The sequence below is a fragment of the Anticarsia gemmatalis genome, chromosome 2 (genome assembly GCF_050436995.1).
Source record: "Anticarsia gemmatalis isolate Benzon Research Colony breed Stoneville strain chromosome 2, ilAntGemm2 primary, whole genome shotgun sequence".
Lineage (NCBI taxonomy): Eukaryota > Metazoa > Arthropoda > Insecta > Lepidoptera > Erebidae > Anticarsia > Anticarsia gemmatalis.
This window is the reverse complement of record NC_134746.1, coordinates 4,527,691-4,555,536: the sequence shown is the minus strand read 5'-3', so window position 1 is coordinate 4,555,536 and position 27,846 is coordinate 4,527,691. Positions and strand designations below refer to the sequence as shown.

General features: G+C 38.5%; 1 protein-coding gene and 1 long non-coding RNA gene across 2 annotated transcripts in view; one reads left to right on the top strand and one right to left on the bottom strand.

Moving 5' to 3' along the window:
* pum (pumilio) overlaps positions 1–27,846 on the top strand; it is a 70,700-nt gene that overhangs the window by 11,532 nt on the left and 31,322 nt on the right. The window contains exons 6-9 of the mRNA XM_076125450.1: positions 715–904; positions 1,131–1,203; positions 1,282–1,382; positions 1,960–2,163. Of these exons, the coding sequence (XP_075981565.1) occupies positions 715–904; positions 1,131–1,203; positions 1,282–1,382; positions 1,960–2,163 (568 nt within the window). The remainder of the gene's footprint in view (positions 1–714; positions 905–1,130; positions 1,204–1,281; positions 1,383–1,959; positions 2,164–27,846) is intronic.
* On the bottom strand, positions 813–20,931 carry LOC142980141 (uncharacterized). The gene is made up of 3 exons (XR_012959857.1): positions 20,347–20,931; positions 16,576–16,602; positions 813–927 (listed from the first exon to the last, which is right to left on the bottom strand). It is a non-coding gene; the product is annotated as an uncharacterized LOC142980141 (long non-coding RNA).

Here is a 27,846-nt window from a genome sequence, read left to right as displayed (position 1 = left end):
AATTAGTTTCAAAACAAGCGTTCGATAATCAAAATCTTTATCAGTTACAAATAATAGTAGGAGACAGACAAGTCAGTTAGATCGTCGCGAAGGCCACCGAGCGGCGAGAGATGAGCGTTGTATGTGGAGCAGTCGGCGCTGCGGCGGCGAGCGGGTCGCGTGCGTGCGGCGGCGAGTGTCGCGGGCAATAACCGCTCCGTGGATCATGGCCTCTGTCAATGCCATTCGCCCCCACGCGCCGCAACCTGCGCCGCCGCACCACGCGGCCCGCACCCAATCTTATCGTATCCCCGCCGCCGCGACCTATGATTCATAATGGTAAACACATCTCATCTGATGACGTTCGCCTCGGTGCCATTCGTATGACGGTAGATTGACACTCCATTATACATAGCGATTATTTTTGTTATTAAAAAAATATAAAGCGTGAGATAAAAACTGTTATTAAATATCTTGTAGGTACGTTCGAACATTTTATGCAATGTTGATGGTCTGTTAGAATTAGACCACCATTAAATCAAGTCATTGTAAAGCTCATAAAAGCACTTCGATTTGAACATACGACAATAGGAAACGAATACGTCGCTTTAAACTAAACCGCCGCTCGTTCTTCTATTTGTATAGCGATTCGATCGTTCGACGAAACTCGAGTAGAGATAGAACAGCGAGAGGTACCTAATCGCCGGTTTGTAACGAAATGTTCGCCGTTTGCAGTCGCACGCCGGGATCGCGGCAGCCGTCGCCGGCGGAGGAGGAGGCGGGCGCGGGCGCGGCGGGCGGCGGCGCCGTGCGCAACGGCGACGCGCCCGCCTTCCCGCTGCTGCCGCCGCATGCGCTGCCGCAGCCGCAGCCGCTGCACCACCTGCCGCACCTGCAGCACCCGCAGCACCCGCAACATCCGCAGGTACGTGCTGCTACCGTGCATCGCTACGGATGAATACCATTTACTAAAGCATCCTTTTAATATCATCTTCAGCGTCGTAGATTAACTTGCGGAGCCGATGCCCCGTTTGGGATTTTACTTTCTTGTCTTCCGATATTATGTTCCAAATGCCAATGTAAATGTTGCTTTAAAGTTGATTCGAAATATAAAACATAATTTTCACTTAAATTTTCTGCTTCTGTTTCAGCATCATCCGGGAATGTTAGGCGTGGCTCCGTTGCAAGGTCTGCCACACCCACAGCACCCTCAAATTCACCCTGGTAATAATGAGCTTAAATACATTAAATTATAAATATTTCAAACACAAATGTGCGTCTAACTTAAAGTGCTTATTTCAGGCATGACCCTCAACGACTCTATGAACCAACACATTGAACTGGTTTTACAAATGGAGCAGCATCCACAATTTGACAACAACAGTTTTGCCAGTACACAACAGGTATATAAACTATTTTATTACTGTATGTAGAAAATTTATCTGGTGCAGAGTTTCCCAACCAGTGGTTCGCGGACCACCAGTGGTACGCAGAAGTCACTAAGCAAATAATTTTAAATTTAGCGCTGGCTGTGGGCCGATTTAGTTAGACAAGCTTATCTCAAGAATATACTATTTTTTGTTATGTAATACCCTATTGATTTACGGATTTAACTTTCAGGATGATTATTACAGTTCCTTTTTAATATACTAACATAGTGGTCCCTGCTAACAAGAATAGTATAAAAGTGGTCCCTGCTAACAAGAATAGCATAAAAGTGATACCGGACCAAGAAAAGATGGGGAACCCCTGATTTAGTGCATGAATTTTACCGGGAATTTTACCTAAATACCCTGGAAATTTTACCCTAAAACTAAAACAAGTCCTATGTCGGAGGAGTGTCGAAGTCGTGCGGGGTTTATTGTATTTACAAAATGACATAACTAAATTATTTAGAAATGATGATTTACTAGCTATACAATATTTTAAGCAATGAAATGTTTGTTGATATTTATTGTTAATGGGATGATCGCTATATAGTACGGCGGAGGGGTCGGCGGCGTGGGTGGCGTAGGTGTCGGCGGTGTCGGCGGCGCTAGCGGCGGCGTCGGCGGCGTGGGAGGCGTGGGCGGCGTCGGCGGCGTGGGCGGAGTGGGCGGGGCCGCCGCCAGCCTCGTCAACGGCGCCTCCGTCGTGCCGCCGGCGCCCGACTCCACGCAGCACCACCAACCCTTCGATGTGCAGGTCAGTGCTACTTCACTCTGTAGATAACACCATCCAGTGGCATACGACCGACTTGTAAGGTGTATTCTAGGGACAATGCCATTTTAACAGGCGTTGTTTACACGCAGCCCATACCTGGCTTCAATCGCATGAGACGTGTTTTTTTGTCATCAAAACGATTATATGCGATTCTTCTTTACCGTGACACTAAACGACTGAATTGGTTTAAAACTTAGTTAAATAAATAAAACAATGTCCCCCTGGCCGTTAAATGGCTATTGTGGCTAGTTTTATTAAATCCAGATAATGTGCAGGACGTTTATATTGTCCAAGTGTGTGCACGATACACAGATATACTGTATTCCATCATCCTCATAGACGGAAAACCGACATGACCTGTGAGAGATAAGGCGGAGGATCTACGGCGTTAAAAAAGGCCTAGAAACGATACCTTCTTGAAAATGTTACGTATAACAAGATTTACTTGTTGGTTGCGCTCGGTAAAACACTGTGATACGATTTTACTGTTAAAAAATACATTCTTGGAGATTGTATTACAAGTGTGACAATATTTACAAACCAATGCGTGATCAAGAATCATCATTTAGAGTTTTGACAAAATGCTGCGATATTTCTCAGGTTTTAACAATGCGGCATCGCACATATACTTCTGTCTTTACGGCGTCGTAAAATTATACACACACGTATTTTGTACACTATAACATTGTAACATAATAAGGGTTCCTAGATATATGCATTTATTTACTACCGGCTTTATCTAGGAACGACGCTACCTAATAATAATGTCCTCCTAGTAGTTATTCGGTCATTCAAACGACCCTACTAATCAGGAGTTTTATTTCTAGTGCCCAAGTGTGTACACGCATATACACAGGTGGAGAGTGCCTCCATTCCATTACCCTCTTCTAGCCCGGCGCGGCGGTTATCTGATACGAAAGACGAGACCTCAGACGTGGGACCAAAGGCTTTACGTGCTTTCTTTTGGCCTAAATTTTCCCAGCAATCACAGGAATAACTGCGCGATCCGTGATTAGTATCCGACCAGAAACTCTCTATGTAAATGCCGGATTCATTAACTCAAATAGAAAGTTCGAAAAAAAATAGAATGATACCACCACATCACTTTGAAGTGCTGAGTTATCCTCTTCATAAGTTTTTCGTTTTAAACTACTACTTAAAATGGTTGTCACCGATTTTTTTAAAGAAATCGTTTTACTATGGAATACAGGATCAACTTTAGGAGTTGTGTTTGGACAAGCAATATTTTATAACACGGATGGCAACTGTCGATTGCGGCTGTTAGCCGTGAAGTGAGGTTAAGTAAAATATTATATTATTTGAAGGACATGAAGGTTTTTCGTGTAATCACCTTATTAGTTGCTCATGGATTCTTTGTTTCGTAACAAATATGTCTTGGATGTAATCAAACTGGCTCCTCCTGATTTACAGTAATTCTGTTTTAAAGATATCGAACCTATCTGATTCTATGTCTGAATAAATAATCTCCTACTCCAACTACTATCATTGCACGCAGTTAATTAATAAACATGTAATGTAGCAACGCGCTTTATTGCAGTTGATTTAAATTTTGAACCAAAATGATCTCAAAACTCCCCATATTACATAAGATTTTATGTATGGGAAACGTGAACCTGTGGTTTTATAGGCTGCGGTTAATGTTTATTTCCCGCCGTACTTGCTCTCGATGCCAATTTCGAAGCTACTGACCACCGCGGATGCGGCAAGCGCAGAAACGGGGTCCGTGATACATTTTTCGTCGCCAGAAACAAATCGATGCAAAAAGGGGTTGCTATGTGACAAAAGAAGGAAGTAATAGCTCGCAGATCAAAAATCATTCATGCATTTTTCTACCGTTTTACCTCTTAAAGATTTAAGGAGTTTAGTCTTAACGTTTGACGCGAGTTTTCATCAAACAATCCATTTTTGTAGGGCGTTCCTCATCTTCCTGCTTGAATTTACCACTTTTCATGCTCGTCTGTACAGTAAGACCATGATTCATTTCTAAAGTTACAATGTTTGTAAAATTTCCGGCAAAATCAATCTATTCGGCACAAAATACAGTTCCAATTAGAAATTATTATCATTACTGGTGGATCCGCGCGGTATCACTTGCGCGTAAAGGTGCCCCTGCTAAACGTCTTCAAAAGAGACGTTCTCAAGTCGTCTATATTTATTTTTATATTTGTTTCCTCATAGCTTTTTTTTGTATGGGCCGATTGATATGGTTCTTTATTTATGTTTGTAAGCTGGTATTCCTCAGGTAGTCTCAGTTAAATTTGATTCAAATCTTAGGAGTAAATGACGTGTTTCGTGGTGCTTATACGGTGGCAAATTACTGGTTGGCTTTGACCGCGACAAAACATATCTTGAAGTCGGTTTTTTAAGAATTCTTAGGCTTAAGAAGTTTAACTTTTAAAAAAAGTTACTGTTTGGCTACGGGTTTTCAATTGTTATAATTATCGCCATACTTAATTTCGCGAATACGGAGCTGTACTATTGTTCTTTCCAATTTATATTATTACTATGGACACCTCTAAATTGTTAAACTTAAAATGAAATGCGCATGCTTCTACCACCACAAATAAAATATTTTTGTACAACCTTACACTCCTCTTGTTTAAAGCCTTAAGAGAGGATTTTCTTCAAAAACGGACACACTATTTCTTAGCTTCTTCTGGCTCTAAAAATCTTCAAATTATATTTCATCACCCTATCTATGTAAAAATTTAAAAAAGACATGAGAAGGCATACTTTATCATATCTTAATAATTTAAAACATCAAAATAGGCATTTATACTTCCAACTTAAAAAAATTGGCATATCCTGTTAATCTTTCATCTTTCATTGTACCCCTAACCTCTTAGATGAGTAATTTAGAAAAATCGGTTCTAAGTCGTTTTAGAGATGATATTATTATGTAGTCTGTGACCATAATCGACTTGGGTCATTCAGTAGCCGAGGCTGGCAAGGTTGGTATGCCTTTTGTCAATGGTGACATCGACGTATTAATTGCGAGCGATTGTAAATTTCAGGCAACTTCTTCAGACAGCAATATGATTAAATTAAACGTGTCAGTCACTCTGGCGCTGTCAGAATTCACTAACTTTATAGGTGGTCGATAGTATCTAAGTATTACTATTGTTACATTGTTTGGTGGCGGCTATAACTGCAATCGGTTCGAATAAGTTTATCAAGTGTAGGAAGTGGGGTTTAGTTATTTGTGAGCCTACTTGCCGAACGTAGATCGTAATGCTTGTACTTACATTATTTAAAATGTCTAAGAAGAAGCAGTTTTACGATAAATAGATAATAGCCATTGCCGGAGACTGGTTAAACGACTATATTTTGCGTATCTGGTTCGATAATGTGTAGCCTAGAATAATAGAATAGAATATATTAATATAATATAATACGCTACGTCATTGCATATTTAATTGCGGTTGCAATACTAGATTACTTACTCGGAAAATAATAATCAGTGTTAAGCTGTTCTGCTAACCAATTTATTATCATTTATTGACATAGCATCAAACAGCCTATTTTATGTAGGGTACACGCTACTGCTATTTATAACATGTTTATTACACAAAAATATTATGAAAATATCCGTTTATTAAGAATCTACTCGCCAGGTAAAAGAGCCAATTTTTTTAGATACATTCTTTGCACCTGATGGAAATTTTTTAATTATAATTTAGTATATTACAGACTTAATCGCGATAAATTATTGGCACGCAAATCTCAAAAACGTAAGTTATTATCACGTACGGACTTTCGCTGACTGAGGTCTGAGCGTCATAGGATATCGCTAATCGCGAGGTCTCTGAATTATTTAGCCATGTTGGGTACACAACTGCTATTGGGTGTTTAAATTTTTGTAAAATAAATATGTAGTGCATGACTCTTTTCTCAGTAATCTTGATATGTTCCGACTTTAGCTGACTAGCTGATTGATCGGTTGCAAAGAAACCGACTTGTAATATATTTTTAGTGATGTTCTGTATATCAGCCTTCTTCTGTATTTAGTATTATTCGGGTAAAAAGTAAATTATTGATTTATTCATACAAATAATATGAGATTTTTTTTTCTTGAACCAATTCTCTGAAAAACCCCGTGAAAAATCCCGTTTTTCTCAGTCACGATTTCGCGAACATTCCGTGATAAAAAGTGGCTTGAATGTTGCTTCATTACCTCAAAATTCTTATCAAAATCGGTTTAGTGACTCCAACGATCATTCAATGACTTTGAAAAAATTATATTTGCGGTTGCACATTCAACAGTCAGGTCAGTTAGGTACAATTTGTATGAAAGAAACTATTGCAGTTAAGTTTGTTTAATGTTATTTTTGCTCATGACGTCGAGGTGGCTTCTCAAGATGAAACATCATTGCCTATGTGTTGCCCAGACTTAATAACTTTATGCCAAAGTTAGTTTCGTTCGGAGCGGTCCAATCCGGTTACAAACAGATAAAAAGATCAACAACAGAATATCATTTTTTGTATTACATTTTATTAAGAAATAGATAGATACAAAGCAAAAATTTATGCGAAAGTTGTACCGACTACACGCCGAATACAAAAGTGGCCGGATAAGTCTGATTTACCGTCTAGTGGAACATCACTAATAATTACTATTAATTCACCTGACAATTAGCATGAACGAGTGGTCTTGACTTTGAATATAATTATATTTAATATATGCAATTGTAACCAAAGTAAATGATGTCGCCTTGATACATTAAATTGTAAAATACTGGCAACGTTTCTCGTTTCCTTATACTGTATGTCTTCAGATTATCGCTTTGGTGCAAGTCTCACCTCCCACTACACTGACTCATACCTGTGAAGAGATGATTTGATTATTGTAATTAGTTGTTTTGTGTAATCGTAAACAAGAGCGTTGCTATAGTTAGTTACCGATTTTCTTTGAATTTCAACAAAATTATGTTAAAGCTACACGTCTCTCTAAATTTTTTGATGTCGGTGTTGTTTAATGTGTTCTCCGAGGCAAGAATACGTAAATAGTTGTCACATTTCTACAACCGACCGTGCGCTGGTTGCTTAACAACTTAGACCAATTGACCTGTGCACATGTTACTAAATGTAACTAGTGCAATTGATATGCTTAAACACGCATGTTGTTTCCAAGTTCCAACACAGTTTTTTTATGTAAGTAAGCATAATGTTTGCCAAATAAACCTGAAATTGAAACATAGCTATGAGGAAATAAAACTACACGATTCCTAAGGCGTTCTTGCATTTGTGACCCGATAAATTTAAATTCTTAGTCTGAGGTATGATATTGTTTCTATAAATACTTATTTTAAAACAAGTTAAGAAGGAAAATCACGTTTCCGTTATTCATTTTTATAATAACGCAGTGAGTAAATAAGGATAAATGACGTCAGATAAATTTATGCGTGTTCCATAGTGTAATGATATGTATGTCGTTAGAAATAATTGTCCATGCGATTATTATTCATGGTGGACTGGTGCAGTTGTATGTATTATCACAACAGGTGTGTAAAGCGGCGTGTTATTACGCTACGTTTGGCGCAATGCATTGTCGCATACGCGTCTGACGATGTTGGTAGATAGTGTAGATAGGTGGCGTTACCGTTAGCATCTTATACATAGAAGTGTTTTGTATACTAGTACAGCGTCGCGACGCGTGCCCCGCTAACGAGTGACTATCTCCGGCCCTGTTCCCACGCCGCTCGACGACGAGGAAGTAATAAACCTACACCTTAACTGCACACGCTATTACCGATTGTAACGGCTTACACATGTGATAGAATCTTCACGATCGCGCGGCGCCATCGACCGACAATGCGATGTGTCAATAATGTCTTATCGAATTGGTGTGCTGTCGCTTGTCACATTGCCGCCGGGGACTCCTATCATAACAGTATAGCAGTTATGGCAGTGGCAAGGATTTTTTATTTTTCCTCCTGCAATTATTCAATCGTGTCATTGAAGATACTATATTTCTGTTATTCAATGATTGACCTACATAAGGTGATAGCGCATTATACAAACACGGCAGCGGCTCTGCGTTTGACTTGTCATTTATTTGTAATACATAAATTCTCTACTAAATAATAAGTCTCAGAATCATCGACGCCATTCATAGATCGTTTCGGATCCATCGGATCGTCTGCAATCGATTTGTTGTACTTGTACAAAACGTCAAAATAGTAACAGAGAAAGGAAGTCCAAATGACTAAATAAAATTCGTGTTAAATCTGAACGGTTTAAATTGCACTAAGTATCGATTTGTTGTTACACAAGTGATAGTTTGACGAACGACTATTGCCGTGAGCCATGCTATTTCACGGATTAAAATGAAACCATTTTTTGTAAGACACAATGTTGTCTAAACCACGTATATTTGCAAACTTTTGAGAAGACTAAATTGCTTCGAAAGCGACACAATTACGTTTCTAACAAGATTGCAGGGTCAATGAACTACAACAGCGACGATTCAGGTGGCAGCTACCTGTATTGTTCCAAGCTTGCAATTCGTGTGAAAACTGCAATGTGGGTTATAGTATAACTATGAGACAATGTACCATGTCAGTTGCCATAGGCTACCATAGGATATAATATACCGTTGTTAGTTTGTACTGTTATTGCACATTCTTGAGCGATTACACGGTTGTTGTAGATTTTATTTATATTGTCGTTCTGTTCTCTTAATTATTATTGTTGAAGATGTTGATAGTATCTTAAAATTTCAGTGTAGATGTACATAATTAACGGACGTTCACTTGACTATTCATTACTGGCAATTAATTCCCGCGGGTTGCACTTCGCGGCGCTGAGATCGACCTCGTGGGAAATTAAACTGTGCGCGGGCCGTCTTCTGCCGCCCGCCACCGCCTGCCCGGCCTCGCCGCCCCTCTTTCACATATGAACACTTTCTCTCGTTGATTTTCCGATTTTTCTACGTGCTATGGGAAGAAAGAGTAAACGCTTTTCTCGTAATTAATTATATTTGCTTAAACTTTTAAACTTGGACTTATTAATAAAATCATCTCAAGACTAACCATGCATTTTTAGTAACCTATCTACAGTTTTAACAGATGTGCCATCCATAAAAAATGTGGGCGTGTATTGAAATTAGTTTGCTGGCACGTTGCTAGTTGCGCCCATGTGAGTGGCTCATTAAATATGTAATCGTAATCAGTGTGGTGCTCGCAGAGTTGTCTCGGTGCTTCTGCCTCCCCACAACCGCACCTTCATTGTCGTGTTTTGATACATCTAACCCATTTCATACTACGCAAACCATGGTTTTTGGCTGTACGGAGAGTTCTGCATTTAACGTGGTATGATGATAGTAATGGACATGAAGGATAAAAATAAAATAGGTACTTTACTTAATATTGTCATTCTTCTGATCTCAGATCCGTGATGATATTATGACGATAGCGAAGCGTTGAGTAGCGATATAACGAACTGTTTAATTGAGTGTTGTCGTGACGACGCTTTCATTCGCCTTGTCTTGTCGGAAGGGGCACGTAGTCGAATGTTGCAATGAGGTAAACTGCCGCTGCGAATCGGATCGGAATCGCTCAGCCGCGCCCGATTGCGCTGCCACGCATCACCGACCGCGGAGAAATTGAAGTGTACGGACCGCTAGAATACTCGCCGTGGTTGGAAACCACTTGCGAAACTTATCGCCGTTTAATTGTCTCGCACTCGCTAACGCTGAGCCGAAATTGCGGGAATTCATCGTAACGTTAACTTCGATGCGCACGAACACTCGTAGGCTAAAGTGCGACCGAATAATTATATAAATTTAAAAGTTAATAAGTAAGGTGCTTTGTTATACGTGGTTGGCGTGAGCGCGGTGGTGTTTGTACAAAGAACGATCTCAGTAAGCCTGAGGGCGCTCAGCATAAGCTGGCCGTGTCGTCCGGGCCGCGGTTATGAGATTATTCTCGCTTTGACGGCCCGCCTTGTCTGCACTCCGCATGCACCGCGTTGTACTTTTAGGTTGTGCTCGTCTAGCTTACATTTAAAATCCTAATTGCCTTTTTATGACTTGATGTTTGTTTACATCGTAACTGGGGAGCTTTGACATTATAGGTTCTACGATGTGTCTGTCTTATAACTAATATTGTTACTCATTATTCAGTAGTTTTTATTTTTTTATCTCAAAGCTACCCATCGGTGTAGGCAGAGATGTATGAAATGCAACCGCGTTTTTGAAATATCAGTACACGTAACCAAATTCCGGGCTACTAACTAATAGGAAAATATTAAAAGTCGTTAGAAAAGATCTCTACGACATGACAGGTAATCGAACCAGATACCTCTTGATCAGTAGTCATATGTTTACTTTACCTGAAAAGACAGCCGTAAATAGTAAAATTTGTAGCTAACCATCTCAATATGTGTAATAAACAATTTAAGAAACTTAACTGGCACTAACGGGCGTTTGATGGAAGCAGGAGCAATAATTTGTTCGTCACCGCCACACCGGAGATAAGTCGCCTTATTGCCGGCGCCGCGCCTTCACCCGCTAACTAACGCTTATTAAACTTCAACAACGCTCCCGCTGATCACTTCACCTTCTTGTTTACTCTCTAAACTTAGATTAATCGTTCGCCTGGCCTCGGGCGTGCGCCTATTTATCTTTGCAAATAAAAGTTCTTACATTTCTTTAAATACATACATAGATAACGTTGTAAATATCCAAACTGTTTTGTTTATCCAGACTTTATTTTAAAACAGAGCACGCAAATTTACTTCTTTTAAACAGACTAACATAGTACTTCCTTTACATAGCAATAGATACATAATACATTTGGGCTTCACGTGCAAGGAACAAAATGGTGAAATAGATTATCATATAAACAGCCAAACCGCTGCGATCGAATAGTATTCCGTGAATGTCAATTTAAATTCACAATTTATGAAATCAATAATGTAGTATCTAAGAGACAAATGTGTGATATATACGAGGATATCATGACAGAACAGTGTTTTGTCAAGTAGCAAAAGATAGGGTTAATAGTGTTTTTTTCAAGTAGCTTGCCATATGCGCGTATTTTAGTTGTTCTACGCAATTTACGATTGTATTCATAAACATAATTATCGGCTACTATGAGACACAGCAATTCAATTCTTTAATAATATTGACCTATTTAAATTATGATAAATATGTTACAACCGATTTACACACCTAAATTATTGAACACTTAAAGAAAACAGTATATTTGTAGTTTTGGGCTGATTGAAACACAGACTTGGCGGGGGAACTTAGTCCTGCAATATAATATCTATGTAGTGATTCATTGTAATGTAAAATTGACCTACATTTATTTTTACTTGACTGTAACTTCCACTGACTACGCCTACACTAACTTGCATAGGTTCATTGGCTCTATCGGCTTTGCAGTTTCATTGTTAGTTTTTATGACCTTTGTGAGAAATTATCAGTTTACAATTGTCGCGCTTTTTGTTAAGCTTTCTAATTATTTTACATTTTGCTCTTGGAACCAGAACTATTCATATGCCAGACATTTTCTATGTACATATAAGATAAGATACGTTATTATACTTTATTACCTCACTAAAGTTGCATCCCATACCGTCATACATCGACCCCTTCGAGGCTTTATCCCCTCATTAGTAGCAAGGTTCCTCACCCAGCTTGCAGACCATAAACATTCTGATTTACTTATTAATAGTGTGTTACTATGATAGCCCGATAAAAGAATGACTTATAGAAATGGCTAGCAAGAGGTTCCTTTGACATCCGTACGTGCAAGCACAGTCCGTCGAATATTATGCGTTAGCATACCTTAAGACTCCGCGACATCTTTGAGGGTGTTGCAGCATGTTTAGGCAAAGGTTCCGACAGTGCACGTTTGCATTTAAGGATGCCGTAGGAACCTCTTCTTGGCATGTCCATATTTTTGTTATTACTTTATTTCCAACTTTCACTCGTGAAGCTTTGTTTGGCTTCACGAATAAAAAACGAGTTTATTTACTGAAAGATCTAAAAAACAGCATAATCGAAATAGCGGAATATGCCTTTATAAGTACTATAAACACAATAACATACGTATTATTTAAGCCTGTCTATCTCAACAATTCTGCTAATAATGGATACATAAATGTACTTTTTACTTAGTAGGCTATTTATGGAACTATAACTATTTTAATATGTATGGTCAGTATTGCCTTTATATTTGTGTCGCTTGTCACAAAAAATAGCAATAGGGTTCTAACATTTTCATTTAATTGTCATGCATGAATGAGTAGTATCGTCTGAATTTTATGACTTAAGTGATATTGTTCGCGCCACGTAAATTGCTACTTTACAAAAGTTGTGATTTATGTTCGCCTTTGAAAGTGTGCGATGCGCGCTATGTGAAGAAACAAAGGAAGTCATTTAAACCGCTCGCGAGACAGTCACGCGAGCGACTTGCACTATGTGGTCTCCACTATCTACTATTTCATGAAAGTAACTAAATCACTTGATTTTTGTCTCCTTAAAAATTGCTCGGGTAGTATTTCAGCTACCTACCTGCTTAAATAGCGGCGTGATGAATTTTACCAGGTAGGCCATAATTATTATTAATAACAAGGTGGTCTTTCAGCACAGGCTGTTGACTCAGGGGTGAGTCGCAAACTCTAGTGAAACATTGGCTCTACCGTCAAGGCACCGACACGCACAATGGCCTCTGTGTTTGCTCGACTCGGCCGTGTTGTGCTGTTGTGTCGTTTTGCTATAGCCATGAGCGATCGCCACCTAGTGTTGTGGGCAGAAACGTGATTAAATTTCAAACGACATCAATATTTTATGCGTGTTGAATGAGGTGTTACAGCGTTGCGACGTATTATGCTAACACAGAAATTCCTTATAATTACTAACATACCTTTTGTTTTGCATAACGAAATATAGGTTGACAAGCACGTTGCTATTGTATTATGTCGTATACAAGCTACAAACAGACAGCAACAGCCTAGTAGCTTTTAGCTGCTTTGCTAGTGTTGATTTATTTACAAATTAACTATGAAAATTGTAAATATCGTGAAAGCTCAACAGCTTCGAGTTACTCTCTCATTAATTAATAGAACGGATTTCTATAATGTTGCACGCGTAAAGAAAGAAAATCAAGAAAATTTTCTGTTATAAAAACTTAAAAATAAAAAGTTTTGTATATGTTTATAACATTATTGTTTGTCTTACTTATCACTTTCATGTTATTGGTTGTCCCTATAATAAATTATCAAGATTAATCAACAATATAAAGATGCCTGTTATCCCTTCGACTCCTGCATTAAAGTTATTTATTTTTAAACTACAGTTGCTCTTAAATTAATGACAACATTGTTGACTATACTCTTGATAAACCACATGAATTGATAGATATAGCTCTAAGTGCAGCCGCTTTGCAACAAGATTGATGTAGGTACGCTAAGAAGCTCTTTATATTTGTAGCAGATTTCACAAAAGGATTTGCAACCGCCGACCCGCGGTCGCTACGAGGATTTTAGTTGTCACCATTGGCACATCCCAGCTTAATGTAGAAACCCAGATTAATGAGATGAGCCTGGTTGTACGCGCTACTTTGTGGTTGTCTTATAACTTGTAGCTTTACGAATGACTTTACGATATGCTTTATTTGTAAAATTGTTTTAGGTTATTTTTAGTTTTGTGATTATATGATAACTATGAAACAATTAATTCTTGAACATGCATTTAATTTTGTACTTATAATATACTGACTAGCTTATTGCTCTCTCTTCAAAATGGAATAGAAGTATCGCGACAAAGCATGTTATATATCAGAAGCCAAACAAACTAATTTGCACTTATGTTGCGTGTAGAAATCACTGTTTTCTTTACATCGCCATTCGTGAACATGTGGATAATAGAATTGGGGACGGAAGTTTCAATAGGCACGTAGAAACTTAACACGTTTCAATTTCACATGTTGTATTAAGTTGAACTGGGATAGAATTATTTAGGGGGTAACATTTCATTGAAATTGCTATCGACTATTGAAATCTACATTAAGTGTTATTTTATAATGCTTAGAATGAAGTGTTAATGAAAGTGTTGTTACCATTCTTTAAACAAATGTAATATGAATGTAAGTTCTAATCTCAACACCTCCCTTTTTACTAACATTATGAATAAAATTAAGGCGTAAGGATATTTGCATAGATGATTGATTGTTGCTCAATCACTACAAAATGACTGAAGGGATTTTTATTTTATTTTATATTCATCTGTATAATAGTGTTCCATGGCAATTAAGTAGTTGACTTCGAGATCAAATGGCAATGAAATATGAAAATATTAAATGATGGAAATCGTTGCACTTAAAACAGTTTCCTAATCTATCTGCCTACTGACACGATTGACATTATCTTATTCCGTGTCCTTCGTAAACTTGACTAGTCGTCTGCCTTGCGCTTCACCTTGCCTCGATCTACTAAAACGTTTATAAGTAGCCGTTCGCGGTGTCGTTATTTTCCTTACGCATCATTTATATACAGTAGCCTCGTACAAATTGTCCATTCTAGTCGACTAATATAATCTTAGTTCCCAATGGACTCTTGTCACAAATCATTGATTTTGACATTTAAAGTTCATACTGATCTTTTCATTGTGAAGAAACGAAGGGCACAAACTACCCGAGACGGAGTAAAGCATCATATAATAGGTTATACTGTTTATCATTAACCTTTATGTAACATTTTTAACCATCGGTATATGTACATTTGTTAGGTTTAGTTCGCTAGCAGTCCGTTAAGCCGGGGGATACAATCGCACTAATTCGGTCGCGGCTTCAGATCTGCACCGCCTAATTAGCTGAGCGTTTGCGTGGCTCCCGTGCAGCCGGTCAAAGGATTCGCCGCTCATTACGAGCGCAGCCAACGGTCAACCTGAAACTGTCTGTGCTTTAACTAACAATGTTTTATAGACTAACGTTGGTCTGAATTAAAATCTGGTAAAATCCTGAAAGTAAATCTAATTTATGACAGAAGAAAACGTGGATAGAGGGTAAGGAAGTCACGGAACAGACACAGGCGGGCAGTGCGATGCGATGTTCGCGGAAGGCGCGATAAGATCGCGTGAGAGGCGGGCACGCGGGTACGTTCCGCCGCGCCGCCCTACACAACAGGGTTGCCTATTAAATTCTGAATATCTATCACATATCAATCAAATTTAAGTCTTCGTAAAATATCGATGGTTGCGACTTTTTACTTGATTGTATACAGTATAGGTCATTTCGCTTTAACTTGTTTTTTTTATTCTATTTTCGACAGATTGTCCACCTAAGCCATTTTTAAGCGCCAAATAAACATCATTGGTCTTTATGTATATTTGTTAGAGTTGCCCTTGTCTCTTAGTTTCTTGTCTAGAACACTGGCCATTCTATGACGGTAATTTAGTAAGGCAACCCTGGCCGTACGCCGCTCTCTGCTGGACGATTCGTCACGCTGCGTTAATGGTCGCACAGCACGCTACACTTGACTATCTGCTTGCACCGCTATTTTTGTTCTAGTTATCGATTCGTAACAGACAATGTATAACATCTAAATCGTGTATCTCTAACTAATCACCAAAGTTGCAAAATCTAAAGTTGTAGAAACCATTTGCTTATACGGTAAATACTTACTACATGAAAGGAAACCGCTTGCTAACTTCCATTTTCCCATTAGTAGTGGATGGTCAAAAATTATCTGTTCTGTTGTTTTGGCTTCATTGAGCAACAAACATCCCTTAAAACTGTCGCACTTATAATATCTAGTCGTATCAATTTATACACCATATTAAAGCTGAAGGTTTGCCTGTCTAATAAACCACTAAAACGATGAAATGAAATTTAGCACGGTTGGTTGAAGGTTCGGGTTAAAAGTGTTTTTTTTTTATTTTACCCTAATTTAACCGTTTTTCATGTCAGCCAATGTATTTCTGACAATAGAATTTTTTTTCTAGGGGTTTAGTACTTAAAGTTAGTTAAGCTGTCCGTCCATTGCGTCAGAAAGCACAGTCCTATCCTCACAGTCCGTATGGTCCGCTTTGTCTTCTTTCGATTGTCACAACAAAATAACCATGTTTTAAGTATTTTTTGTTAAGTTTGTTTTCTAATGCTGTGGTTTGATCACGATTGCGTATGAGCGGTGTTCGTAAGTACTGCAGATTCAATACTGAACCCACTAAAATAGCATTATTTAAAATACTAGCTCTTCTTGCGACAAAACCTTTCGTGTGGACTCTAGTTACACGGATTATTATCCGTATAATTCCATAATTTCCGGGATAAAACTGTCGTTTTTCAAGTCTCAACAATTGTCGAAAAAAATTACATCCTAATCAAATCCAAGTGATTAAGGCATGATTGAAGAAGAGTCACTTACTTTTGCATTGACAGTGGAGATAGGGATCTGTAATATAAGAGAGACTTAATTAGTTTTGTCGATGTACGATCTGTCTGACCTGGAGTTCAATCAAACCCAGTATTCTGCGCTTTGTTTAGCAAGGCGACAACTGGCTTATACTTGTGCTGTCAATAAAAAATGATCTTAGTGTTGTAACTATGAAGTTTATGAACACGCATATCTATTACGAGTAATTGGTTTTCTTTTTTCGTAATTTGAAACGAAACATATGTTTAATTAGGTAAACATTGCATGAAGTTTTTTATGAAAATGCAATCCTTAATTTTTCTTTTGGGTGTGTCACGTCACAATCACAATATAATATCTACTTTAATTTAAAATTTTTCTTTCTCTTTCCAATTTGCATATTTTTATGTAGTATGTTAACTTCAACCAATAATAATATCTACAATCAAAATCATAATACTTTCATAGCATTACATGGAGCTTTGTCTGTTAATGATTAGTGAAGTAGGTATATAATTATTATTATTGTCGATCGTAAAATGGGAACCAAATTTTGAACAATAAAGTGTTATCAGATTTACCACGACCATTTATCAGCCTATGGTACATATTTCATTTGAATTTATCATTGTGTACATGGATACAGAATAACATTGAAACTTGTGTAAACTACTTTTTGCTTATCAAAACAACTTTTAACAAACTTGAGAAGTTAAACGTTTTCTATTCCTTTTCTTCTTAATAAGTCTTTTCTATTACCTACTGCTTAATTATTCATTAGTCGAATTATTTTGTTAACATTTCAATTCATTGGAACTACTATTTGTACGTTTGTTGTTTTAAAAATATTGAATTTCTTTGATAAACCAACACATGGTTGGCTTTGTAACCCTATATGAGGGCGTGAATAGTCGGGCAGATGGTCGCCGACCGTACAGCGCTCATAATGGCACTGATTAAACTTAATTAACTGAAGCCATTTACACGCGGCGGGCGGGGATCGGGCGCGTCGGCGTCGTTGCCTGCCGTCGTCACACACGCGTCAACATACCCTACGTGTCTCGACCATAACGCCACATGCGTTGCCGTCGTTGTGCCGCAACACAACTGACCGAGACGGCATGTAAGGCATCGGTCACTGACACTACCCTCGTTTTGATACAATTCAATTATTGTAAGAGCATTAGACGTGCATATGCATACATCTAGAAGCAAGGAGGTCTCACATTTCACGATTTAGTGTATAGTAAAAAGTTGGATCTGCAGTTCATTAATTAGTAATGTATCCAGGTCGAAGTCACCTGGGGAGTTCGCAAGTAGTAAGAGGGTCGGCTATCGGCGGCGGCGCACCTGCAGCGGGGCAGCGTGGCACGGGCCCGCTTGACGCCGCCCGCGAGATTTATCGCGCGGCCGCACGCAGCTGGCGCATTGCCCATCGCCCTCGCGCCCTTTTATCACCGAGTAAAACACGCCCGTCGCGTTAATTTGTTTGTTCTGACGCGGTCGAGCTAATGAATCGCCCCGGGCTGGACCCGTGTCCACGCGCGACCCGCACTGAATTAAACGTTTACACCCTTAAATTGGTACAGGCCAGCAAATAAATCGTTAATCACGTTATTTGGTATTCATTGCCAAGATTTTTTATAGATTATGTAAGTAAATAAAATTTAAAACTTTCGGCGAGTTTTAATTCATGAATTTGATTATAAAGTACAATAACAACAATACAACAAGATTGTTTCTGTTCTGTTCTTCTCAATGCAATTCTTCGCTACCGAATTGTAGAATCTCTGTACCATACCTTCGTTTGTTCTATGGTGTATTGTCGCTTTGTGTAAAATGAAACGGCTGACTGCTAAGTATTTCGACAGATTTACTTCAGCTATTTTAAATGTGGCATCAGAAGTAGGTGATGTCTAATAAATATGTTGAGCGCACTGATTTAGCGCGAGTGAATCAGTCGCTCAGGTGAGGTCGCATTCCGCCGCGCGCCGCCCTACCTGCGCGCCAGAAATACTCATGCGCACCGCCCGCCCGCATCAACATCGCTACCGATTTTATTTTCGGCAGACATTCGCTATTTGCACTAACATTCCTGGATTTTAGCTTTTGTTAGTAGATATACTGTAATTAATAATAATAAGCAGTTACACTAGTATGACAGTTATTCTATATGTGTTTTATCGTTTAGGTAAGAGTAAGCAAGCAGAGTGATACCATAAATAGGACCCACGCAAAAATTGAGGTATCGAAATTAAACAACACACCTATTAAATTTCAAGTTTAGGGTTATATGTAAATATACAACCACCAATTTGTAAGGGATACAAATTGGTGGTTGGTTCTTTAAGCGTCAATCAAAAATTGGCGAGGAAACCTTTCTTATTGCTTTGTTTGACTAAATATTATGTATTTAATTGCGTCAATGTTAAAATAAACTTATATAGTTATTTTTCTTCCAATTGCTTGTGCTTATATTACTGTAAACGTTTACTTCGTCTTGCTGGTTTCACCACTTAATTAGGTGGTGCTCGTAAAACTGTCTTCCTCATCTTATATTTACCGCGTTTGCCCTTTTTATTATCCGATTACATGGGCCGCGCGGTTTGTAAAGCGTTTCCCTACGCGAGGGGAGCAGTTTCATTTGTTTCTTCAGAAATTACTTCAGACCTTCTCAGAATAGCGCAAAAGTCGCCCCTTTGTACATAGCAAAATGACTCACTTCCACCGAACACATGTTCGTTATAATTAGGTAAGATTATTGTCGCACTCGCTGGTAGTGTCAAATCAGGTAATTAATGTTCACACCGATATGATTGCGCTTGGTCAGAGCTTATCAGCCCGTCCGTTGGGAGACGTTCATGGCGTGGGATACTGATAATGAAACTTCGCTTATTCATTCGATTCGGGTTTAAGTACGGCGCGGCGCTAGTGCAATAAATTAAAAGTAATAAATATTAATATACTTAGTACTTCATATTTTTATCACTGTTATAAATATGTATAAGAGTGTACCAGTGGCGAAGGGTGAGTTTTGTTAAAAGGCAAGCCGGAGCTAAAACTGCTAAAGCTAAAGTTAAGCAACTCTTGGTGCGGTCATTCCATAGGTGGGTGACCGACGCGATGGCGGGCAGCGGCTTGAACAAATTTGACACTAGGTTGACGACTAACCATACGTTAACAGAACAGAATCGTTGTATTGCGATCCGATTTACCAAACTACTTTCATAGTAGGTAAGAACTAAGTAGGTACCTACCTATGAACGAAATTATTGATGAGGAATGATTCTATCCTATTAGGTACTTCAAATTTCATGTTAAAATAAGTGTTTTAATTTTTAAATACAACTTTGATTGACTCCAAATGCTATCTTCTAGAAACAATTGGAGAAATAATAAAAACACTTTACAGCTAGGTATCTACCAATAAGCCATTGATAAATATATAAAGTTATATCGTAGCGAATAACTTAAGAGAATGTTTAAAATACTAATTACATATATCCTTTGCATTCTGTATTATTTATTTTGGTAGATAGGTACATGTTGGCACTAGGAGCATTTTGAAAACAATGTCACAGAATAATAAGTACTAAAGTAACAATGTCATATATATACTAATACAATACTAAATACAATACTAAAGTGACAACGTCTACACTCTACAACATTAATTTACTGATTAATAACTAATTTAACAATATTTATAGCTTCTACTTCTACCTACTTGTTGTCCCTGATCGCAATACTCAAACAATAACAATGAAAGTAATAAGTACTTACAAATACACGTAAGATACGACCAGTACATTCACACAATCACCACCATTTTACACTAAATAAAATAACCTAAAATAGGCGCGCAAAATGAAAACAAAACTAAATCTAAAATCATAAATGTCATCACAACAATTGCATTCATTGTCTCTCTCTCATTAAATATCATTACATCTCACTCACACATTCGCTAGTTGCCGCGCCGCCCGCGCCGCTGCGCCTGTTGTACCTACTAGTCGCCCAATAAGCCGATGAATTCCGGGTTACCTCGCCGGTAAAACGCGCCATAGAAAAGTACGTCCGCGTGACGTCATCGACATCTTTTTCGCTTTACGAGATTCCTGCGCGCGCCGTCGAGTTGTTTGACGGCAATTTTCGGTATGCAACTTTTGCAATGACAAATAGAACAGGCGTTTATTCATTTATTTATTTTAAATTAGTCGTATTGAAAATATTGATGAATGTCGTAATAAATATAGAATTTAATTTAAATAAACGATCTTTTCTTGAGAATAATACACATTTATGTGACGCATTTTAAGGAGTGTTCCGAAGGTAAAGCCGTTAGGAATCGGGTTATAGGGAGCCTTCGCCACTGGAGTGTACGTATTTTGATGATCGGCTGAAGCCGCGCCGATGGTGTTGGACGAGGATAGCGTGGCGTTGCAATTAGCAGGGTACTCGACGCGTCGTTCCCCGCAAACCATTGCACCGGAGTCCACTCGTGTGTCGTCGCGCAAATTAAAACGCGACACTCGACCCGATCGCGTCCTCAAACTGCAATTCGTTTATCGAATGAATCGTTAAAACAACTAAGTAAAAAACAAACGATGTAAAAAGATATCGCGTTCCGCGGATTTATTATAGACGCGATTTGTAGTTAATTTTACATTAATTGATCAAAAATTGGTCGCAGTTTGAAACAATGATTACTACATAAAGTAAATGTGTAATATTCGATAGATATGCAGTGTATCTGTTACTGTAAAAGCCCGAACGATGGTAAATCCTAAGATTTTCCGGTATAACCTAAGATTTACCAACTCGCAATGGTAAAAGTCCGAACAATTCTTTTAATTCGAACTTTTACCTATACTCACTTGATGATGTCGAGATGTCGCCGGAGCCCCGCTTCGCGGGGCTCCTCCTTCAGGGTGGTTAAAAAAAAATAACCACGAAGGCTAAGGTGGGAGCTTCGCTTCTCTCGCTCCCACCTTAGCCTTGTAACCTAACCTACCCATGTCGCTTTGCCCAAAACTCCTTCTTTATAACTATGTCACAGTATATAATTATATCGTGAAATACTTATAAACATAGTTATGAAGGAGGATTTTTTTTATATATCGTAACATAGTTTTTAAACTCTGGCTTGTTCGGACTTTTACCATTGAGAGTTGGTAAATCTTAGGTTTTACCGGAAAATCTTAGGATTTACCACAGGTCGGGCTTTTACAGTAACATATCTACCGTTGTTTCTGATGTATTTTATAAATACTTAGCACCAGTAGTAGTAGCTATGTACTTACTTACAACCACATACATAATCATATTTAATACATAATGGAGAATGTTAACATATTTTGATAATTAGCACTCCATATTCTCTGTTAAAAATAAAAAATACTAGTGAAAGAATTACTTCGATACGTCAATAAGTTTCTGATTTTTAAGTAAAACAAATTGTAACCGTCAATGTGCGTGTGACGTCATTCTACACCACGCTCAGTCTAGCTCACACGGTCCTTAATAATAATATTTACTATTATTACACTATAAATGTAATAAGGGGACGAAAACACAACAAAACACTGCATAAGCTATTACATCTAGGGCTGGAGACTTGATATTAAGCGGGACGCGGCTCGCGCAGCACGGTGTAATATGACGTCACGCTGTTAGTGGGACTCGATATTTTTCGAAACTTTGAATGCTTGTAAAATAAAAACTACTTGGTATTTTTGACTAAAACAAAAACTAGCTTGCAGGTACATGTACAGGCTTTACTGAGTCAAAATTTGAAGCGATTTGGCATACCTAGTAACATTCTCCATTATGAAATTAATCGATTTTTAACGTTTATCTGTCCTAATTTCCAATGTTATGGGAATATACAGTGTCATTAGCCCCACCGCCTAAATGTAATGCTTTATTAATAAGTTTTTTTTGTTTAAATATACCTACGTCTCATAACTTCTTCAAATAACAGACTGTTAATTAAGCATGAGTATCTTTGGTTAACGAAGCTTTATATTGCAACTTGTTGGGTCGGGCGTAAGACAGTAAGACCAAAAGATTTGTGGTTGGGCTCGGTCGGTTTGGAGGTGTTCCCACGGGCGCGCCTCTTCGTAATTGAGAGCGCCCGCGGGCCGATAATTGTGCTCGCGCGCGGGCTCGGTTCCTGAACCTCCTCGATGCCGCGTAAATCATGCCCGTTACTCTCCATTACCTCATAATATCAAATTGACTTGCGAGGATTTTCTGCATCACGCCCCAGTGCTTTGTTTTGTGAACATTTATTTGAAATTGAACTTAGGGAGAATTTTTCTAAACAAATATGTCAAAACTTTCGGCATTGACAATAGAAAAATAAACTTACGCGTTGTGCTCAATCGTTTAAAGAAAACAGCGGTGCTATGCCGATGAAGTTAGTTTATTAGCTTTAAAAGCCTTGTTTTGTTCATATTAGGATGTCGAGGGTTACACCACTTGTCACGACAAGGACGTCGATGTAGTAAAGACATGCAAGCTTTTTAAACAAACTTTATCTGTCTATAAAACAGAAAGAAGGTGTGCGATAAAACGATCGCGTGACTTCACCTCGTGCCGGAGCGTCTGTGAATGCCTTGATTAGACGAGACAGTCAGATATAAAAACAACAGTTAAAACTGATGTCTTTTTTCGATTCACTAAAGCAGTTAATACTATGGGCATCACTAAATTTACATGCGGAATTCCGAACTTTATAATACTGAAACTGCATTAAAGTCGTGAATTGTAGTGTGCTAGAGCAGGTGGTACCAAGTGGTTAGCTGGCACTATGAGCTTATCGGCGTGACGTCAGTCCAGGGGCGGTGCCGACGTAGAGGCATGTAGATCGCGAAATTGATTGCATGTTATCTGATGGGGCACGGGTTCTTCGCTAGCGTTTAATACGGGCGTCCGCCGCTAGGCACGCGATCCTTTTGACAGGAGAGCGTCCGTGCCCCAACCCCTTGGATCGTGGTAATTACCGCCCCACAGCCGTGTGCAGCGGCGATGTCGCGCTCGCGCTCCTGTGTTCAGTCTGGTAATTACCGCATACGATCCTACAATACTCACACTACATTTAACTTAATAAATAACTCTCTCTCCCATGCTATGAATCCCATATGGTAGCGGGGGCAGCCTTCCTGATCTTTCTTCTCCACTTCGAAAGCCTAAAACTGATGTCTCAGTACACTACAGTATCTCATCTAGTTTTGGCCGTCCTTAATAATGAACAAAAAAAAAGAACTCCAAGATGAGAAATAAATAATGCTTATACTACCACTAAAATAAATATTAACTTAATCGTTACAGGAATGAACTAACACTCTACGTTTCCAAGCAACCTGTAGCTAACCAGTGTTAAAAAAGTGATAAAAAAGCGATAATCTTTGATTTTATTTATAAAAAAAAACAACAATTATTACCAGTAGAGTATTTAGAAAATAAAATCATTTTTATTTTTCTCATTCGTTAGTGTTGATGTTGCGACATAAATTGAAAGGTTTGTTAAGTTTGGGAGGGTGAGTGCGGTTTTCTCGTAATTTGATTGGCTGGAGCGAGTCTACGGCAAGAGCGGGCGGGCGGGCCGAGCCGAGAGTAGAGCTGAGTCCGAGTTGCGCTAATTGCCCCGCGCAATATAGAAACAATGACAAAACTTAGGACCGCCTCGGCCGCCGTCAACCCTCGACGTCTCGCTCTTTTATTTAAAATTCACTTACCCGCTTCGGAGATTGTTATTCAGCCAAGCTACGTCTGAAGTTATGAAAACAAGAATAAACTTAATTACATTTCTATTTTAGTAAAACCTTACGACAGTTATGGAGCTCAGTCAAATAATGTTTCATTGTTACTATTTCATAGGTTTCCATAATTATTTGTAACTGAAAACCAGCACATTGAGCAATGGAGGAGGTATCCGCGTAGAACGAGGCGGGGTGGTCGTCGCGGTAATTGATTGTGACATTTGATGGACATACACCAAGCGTTATTGAGTCGCTCGGGACTTCATTTAACTAACATCGACTCCGTATGCATGTTATGTCTGATGTACCAATTATCTATCTAACAATAATGAAATAGCGCCAATCTAGGTATAAATAAGCTCACATAATAAGTAGATAATAATGCAATAATATAAATGAATCGCAAACTTATTGTATGCATAAAAATATATATTAACATATTAGGTATTATTTTAATAATTTTATTCATTCTTTTGGTACGGTTTGGTCATGTGATGTTGACATTGCCACAAAACAAACTCACCCAGCTAACCTCGAGCTTACCTCTGTAAACTAAGCCCGCCCTAAACTTTTAAGGTCCGTCTAATAACGCAAGCAATTTGTGGGTCTCCCCTTGTTTGCATTCTTGCTTTACTAAGGTGATTTGATGATTTTGACTTATTCAAACTTGTTGGGATTGTGTTGACCCGCGCTGGAAAGTCTACTCGTGTCCGCTTTCGAGAATTATTAATGACTTACATTGGAATTGTAAGATTTTCACTGTTACTTTCGTGAAATTTTAAACTGTCAGTGCCGTGCTCTCACGAAATAGTTAATTTTTGCAGACGTTGCCCATATAGGTATCCAGTTTATTGTTGCCAATGCATATATTGTAAATAAATGTTTCTATTGAGGGCTTTGCAAGTAAAACGAGCATAAAAGTGTTAACAACTCGCTCGTGGCGTTATTAAAGCTTGGTTTCACTTACAACCAACAAGTGAAACTAAGAACATTTCTCTCGTGAAAGCGACGCAACCAGTCTATGTATCCCTTGTGCGTGCAGAATAAAATAAATGTGTATTTCATTAGAATTCTTGACGTTAATAAAAGCTAAAATTTGCTTAATAGTACAGACGGAATCTTGAGAATATTATGATTGGTGAAACTTATTTTCCCTGCGCCGTACTTATCAAGTTAGTGCCATCATCAATATAAATAAAGTGACAAAATTATTATAAAAAATATCTGCTAATTTCTATCAACACTTACTAGCGCTACTGAAACGGGCCGTCTTAATGTTTTAAATTCAAGTCTACTTATAAAACACGAGAATATGAAGAATTTGGTTTTCTAGAATAAATTTGTAATGAAGCTGCAGTAGTCGTAATTTCAGTAACGCGATACATAAAGATAATGGTCACATATATGAGAGGTCGCAGTTATTGCTAAGTGATATTGATTGGCGGTGGTGAGGTCGCACATTCGCTCACTCCAAGAGCACGCGAGCGAGGTGAGAGAGATGTTTTTATTCGTCCGACACGTCCACGGCCGCCCGTCTCGACGATGTGTCGTCCTCCCACGGGACACTGGCCTTACTTCCGAACAGAGATATTTATAGCCGCCCCAGAAGCCGCTGTTACCTAATGTAACGTTTTATGGTAGCCCTTATTACGGTTACCACACCGACCTGTCGTCTACCTAGAATTTCTGCTTCTGTATAATTTTATTTATTCAATTGATCTAAACAAAAATTGTTTTGTTTTCTTAGTAAAATAAGAACTGATAGCAGGATACACCAACCTAGTCGGAATCGTAGGTAGCGGTCACTAGTGGCTCGCAAAAATGCCATGTCGAAGATATTCTTTGCAGCAATCGTAAATTGGGCTCGTCCCTGGGGTGCGCCGCCGCCTCCTATGCCGCATACGCTAATCGTAGGCGGCCACCCGCCGCGCCGCCGCCGCCTGTACTCGCGCCTCGCTTTCCTCTGTGCATCCCGTCGTAATGGCCGCGAGAAAGCCTCTTTTGTTACGCTAGCGATTTGTTATATCTCGCCGCGCTTTTCCGAGATACCTGCTTTGACTCGCGTAATTGTTCTTTCGAATCGGTGGTTTTGTTGTGTATAAAACGCTTTGTCACATAAATCCGTTAAGTTGCCCTTTATAGTCGTTATAGACTTGGTTTCTTTGTTAATATAATCCGAATTCATTAGCAGTGCCAACACAAGCAGTATCAAGACAGAAATGAGAGTCATCTTCTGGTTTCAGAATCATTCTTGTGTTCTTCGTTAACTCCTGGGTAACAATAAATACATAATATATGTTTTTATGTGCTAGGACTTGGTATTAATATCTTAAAGTATGTGTTAGGTGCGAAGCCGTACCGCCTCGCTACGCTCTGTTGCGCCCTCGGCCGTTCAACTTGCTGTTGTGCTCGGTTTGCTGTTTATTGCTCAAGTACCATCACTTCCTACATTCCTACTTCACATGTCATGTCGCTGTTCATAACAGTAATTTAACTTTTAACTATATTATAACTTAGAGGTGTGATTATTTGAAATTTTTCCAAATAAACATTATTCAACTTTTTGAAACAATCTATGTAAATTTTAATCTATTTTTTGTTGTTGTCAATATTTTGAAGACGTTTCATTAATTTACCAGTGCAATGTAAATAACAATTTAGTAGTTACATTGGTAGAAAACTATATATGTATATCAGGATAAAATCAAATATTAGAGTGATATTTGCCCGTTGTTAAATTAACATTTTAACGTCTAACAACATAATGCTTATTCTTGATTAAACCAACCATTTTGAGAAGACATTTCTAATTTTTTTTTTTTTGTAATGAAGTACATAAATACTGTAACAGACGTGTCCAAATAATGATACAGCCCCGTGACATAGTTTGCTGTGTGACAATTTTCGTCGTAAGGGGTTGTTCTTGTACCTCACGATGACTAGGCGACCGCTCGTTACTGTCTCACCTGTCTTGCACGAAGCAACCCCCCCCCCCACACACAAGGGCTTGATGTTTACACTAATGATCCCGTGTCAACACATTTTTAAAGGGTTGTTGTTCTATAAATATAGGCAGAATTTAGTTTCCTAATTAATCCACTATCTCAGTCTTTAGCTAGTAATTACCTACCCAACTACTCGTTGTACGGGCGCGCAACAACAGAATATCTGCAGTTTTTTACATTGCCGTCGCAAATATGCATATGATGTAAATAGACTTTTTACTTCGGCGCCACTATTCATCCCGGTTCATTGTTCTTCGAAATTGCTCTCCGTTGAGAATAGTGCTTTTGGGTCTAGCTGTTGGTTGCCTTTTTTCGCTCACATTGTGTACCTAAACAATCTAAAGCATTACAAATACCTATTATATTAGTTAGCTTTGCATTTTTCGTGAATGTTAGTACAGTTCAGTTTCTCAAATAACTTGATAAATGATATGGGCGACCCCCTTTATTTTATTTTAAATGCAACTTTGCGAGGGGTAAATACTCGAATAAACCTGTGATTTTACTAGCCT